Below are 2,999 nucleotides of genomic sequence, written 5' to 3'. Positions count from 1 at the left end.
GCCGCGCAGCGTCCGCACCGACACCCCGCACTCCTGGATCTCGCGCTGGGCCTCGCTCCGCGGGGGTCTGTTCGGGGCCTCCCGGGGGTCCGCGTCGGGGGCCCGGGCGGCCGGCCGCTCCTCGCCCTGCACCAGCCCATTCACGCCCCGCAGCAGCAGTGACATGTTCCGGACCAGCCGGGCGATGTGGCCGCACCAGAAGGGCACGGGTTGCCCGCCAGGCGCCGTGCTCGCCTCTGCCTCCCGGCCCTCGGGCACCGCCGCCGCCTGGGCCTCGGCCTCCTGGGCGTCGTCAGCCTCGGCCCCGGGCGCCCGCGGCAGGAGGTGGCTATTGACGGTGATGCGCACCAGGGGCGCCGGCAGCAGGGCCTGCAGCTCGGCCGCCAGCCGGCCCAGCTCGCTCTCGTACTCCTGGCAGCGGCGCCGCAGCTGCAGGTCGGCGATCTGCTTCTCCAGGTACACCAGGTCGTCCTCCGTCAGCAGCTCCCCGAAGGGGCCCAGGATGGCCTGGTGGGCCTGGGAGTACCGCCAGGCGGCCTGCTCCCCCGGGCTCGCGCTCCCGCCGTCCTCCTGGGCACCGAGAGGGCTAAGCTCAGCTGGGCAGTCCAGCCTGGTGGGACCATGGCAAGGTACCTGGGCACCCTGCTGGCCCCTGGCCTGGCCAGCTGCACCCAGAGCTGGAGACTTGGGGCCGCACCCACCTGTGGGCACTAAGGGGCTTCTCTGTCCCATTTCCCCGTGCTCCCCACTCCATATTTAATCCATAGGTTCTTCCTCCTCAGAACCCTCCTCCTCACATTCCGGAATCTTCCAAGGGCGGGCAGCCTCAGGCAGCCTACTTTATCCTTTCCCCTGCTGCCCCAATCGCAGGCCCTTGGATGCCCACAGTCAGGGGGACCCTGACTTCTGCCCCTCCCCTCATGAATCCCCTGCCTGTGTGGACTCCTCACCCTGCGCCTTGTGGGGTGCTGCTGTGGACTGCACCACAGGCCAGCAGACCCTGCTGCTTCTGGGTGGCCGAGAGGCCAGGGCTCTGGGGCACTTGGCACTACTAACCTACTGCCATGGGGGTGGTTCAGACCTGCCCACGTGGGTTTTCCAGGCTGTCCATCTTCATGGGAGAGGACAGCCTCATCTTTCTCCTGAGGGGCGGCTGGTGGGTTTGAACCCCTAACCTTAGGTATAGCTGGTAGTCTGGCAGTGCCACTAGGGCGCTTATGCACGAGTGAGTCCTAATCCTTCCTCCAGGGCAGGGTCCTGGGGCAGGGGACAGTTGCTGTGCTGGGCAGGGTTCCCCACCTCTCCCGGGAGTGGCTAGAGTCAGCAGGCTGGCTGGACCCACCTCCATGTCCCTGGCCTTGACCCACTGGCTCTCCAGCTTTGTCTCATAGAGAGGTGCTAGGGGCCTTCCCCTCGAGCCTCTCCACCTGACATACTAGGACAAACAGGGCCACCAGGTCAGTGCTGCCTGGCGGCCCAGCTATAAGGGACACGTGTGTACTGTGCAGTTCAGTGGGCACAGACCATGGGTGGGCACCTGGAATGTGGCTGACGGGAGAGGGGCAAGTTCCTTTCACTGAACTTGAATCTGGCAGGGGCCACCGTGCGGGTCAACCTGGTCTACCAAGCTTGCACCCCAGGCTCAGACGGGATGTGTCAGGGAGCCCTGGTGGAGTTGAGGGGTAAGTATGTGGTGCTCCTCCGGGGAGGGTGCCTATCGCACTAGCCACCTGTCCCCTCACTCCAGACCCCCGCTCTGTGCCCCCTACCTGGAGGGCCCCTCCGCCGCCAACTTTGCTTTTTCCCTCAGTGCCTCAGTGACTCCCGCACCCCCACCCCAGCGCACTGGTGGCCGGTTTACTGCCTGCCCCCTGCTGGGATATGAGCATGTGAGTGGGTCCTCAGGTGTCTGTGGAGGTTAGCCTACGATCAACAGCTTCACTAATGGAGGAAGTGGGGCCCAGCTCCAGAGCACAACCCTCCAGTGGGCAGCATTGCCACTGTCCTTAACCAATGGGTATCTCTCCGGACAGACACACAGACAGACGCCTCACTCAGATGGGGGCAAACCCTCCTGCCCCAGGGCTCTCACCTCTACCCTGCCCCCAGCCAACCCACCTCCTGTCCCGCCCACCTCCATGTCCCCTCCAGTCCCACCCTTCCCTCCTTCCAGCTCTCCCCAGCCCACCTGGGCCTCAGGTGCCTCCTGGGCTCCGAGGCGCGCCTGCAGCTTCCGAACCATCACCTGCCGCTTCCACTCGGGGATGGGCCGGCCTCGCTCGTCCTGCGTGGGCACCAGCCCATCCAGGTCGCCCGAGGGCAGCCCGTCCAGCCTCAGCGCAGCCAAGCCATCCGGGGTGTCCACTGCCTCTGGACCCTGTGTGGCCATGGGGTCACATGGTGCAGGGCCTGATCCCGGGGTGGGCTAGGGGTGTCTCCGGAAGAGGAGGGGTGAGAGACCTCCCCCCTGAGAGGGACTGTTCCTCTGGCCTGGAGCTCAGAAGCCAGGCTGAGGGGCTGGGGCTCTGAGCCAACGGGAAGTACCTGGAAGTACCCTCATTTTCTACACTGGGTGACAAGCCACCTCTCCTTGGGCCACCCCTCGTGTCCCGATGCTCACAGCCCCTTTTCCTCAGATCCGGGTATCCGCAGGAGACAGCAGGGGTGACCCTGGGGATGAGGGGCCCTCAACCCAGCTAAAGGGACCCAGTGAGAGGCTGCTGGGGCTTGGGCGATGGATCCCGGGGAAGGGACGCACCATGGTGACCCTCGGGGGGGCTGAGCAGGTTGGATCCCTGGGGGCAGGTGGCTCGGACTGGCCAGGCCAGGTGGGGCTGAGCTGTGCGGGCGTCACAGAGGCTGCAGGTAGAGGTGGCAGGGTGCGAGGGAAGAAAGGTCAGCCTGGGAGACCCCCAGCTCAGGGGCAGAAATCTCCCCCAGAGATGCCACCCCAGGAGCCTCACCTTCCTGGCTCAAGGCCTCAGACCTTCCCAGAAGAG

General features: G+C 66.0%; 1 protein-coding gene across 1 annotated transcript in view; it reads right to left on the bottom strand.

Moving 5' to 3' along the window:
* ESPNL (espin like) overlaps window positions 1–2,999 on the bottom strand; it is a 21,678-nt gene that overhangs the window by 2,061 nt on the left and 16,618 nt on the right. The window contains exons 7-9 of the mRNA XM_004701870.2: window positions 2,759–2,859; window positions 2,189–2,377; window positions 3–570 (exon numbers count right to left, since the gene is read on the bottom strand). Of these exons, the coding sequence (XP_004701927.1) occupies window positions 3–570; window positions 2,189–2,377; window positions 2,759–2,859 (858 nt within the window). The remainder of the gene's footprint in view (window positions 1–2; window positions 571–2,188; window positions 2,378–2,758; window positions 2,860–2,999) is intronic.

Source organism: Echinops telfairi, unplaced genomic scaffold (assembly GCF_000313985.2).
Source record: "Echinops telfairi isolate 266 unplaced genomic scaffold, ASM31398v2 ScPeMD7_3;HRSCAF=10, whole genome shotgun sequence".
Classification (NCBI taxonomy): domain Eukaryota; kingdom Metazoa; phylum Chordata; class Mammalia; order Afrosoricida; family Tenrecidae; genus Echinops; species Echinops telfairi.
The sequence above is the reverse complement of the archived record's forward strand: the minus strand, read 5'-3'. Positions and strand labels throughout refer to the sequence as shown.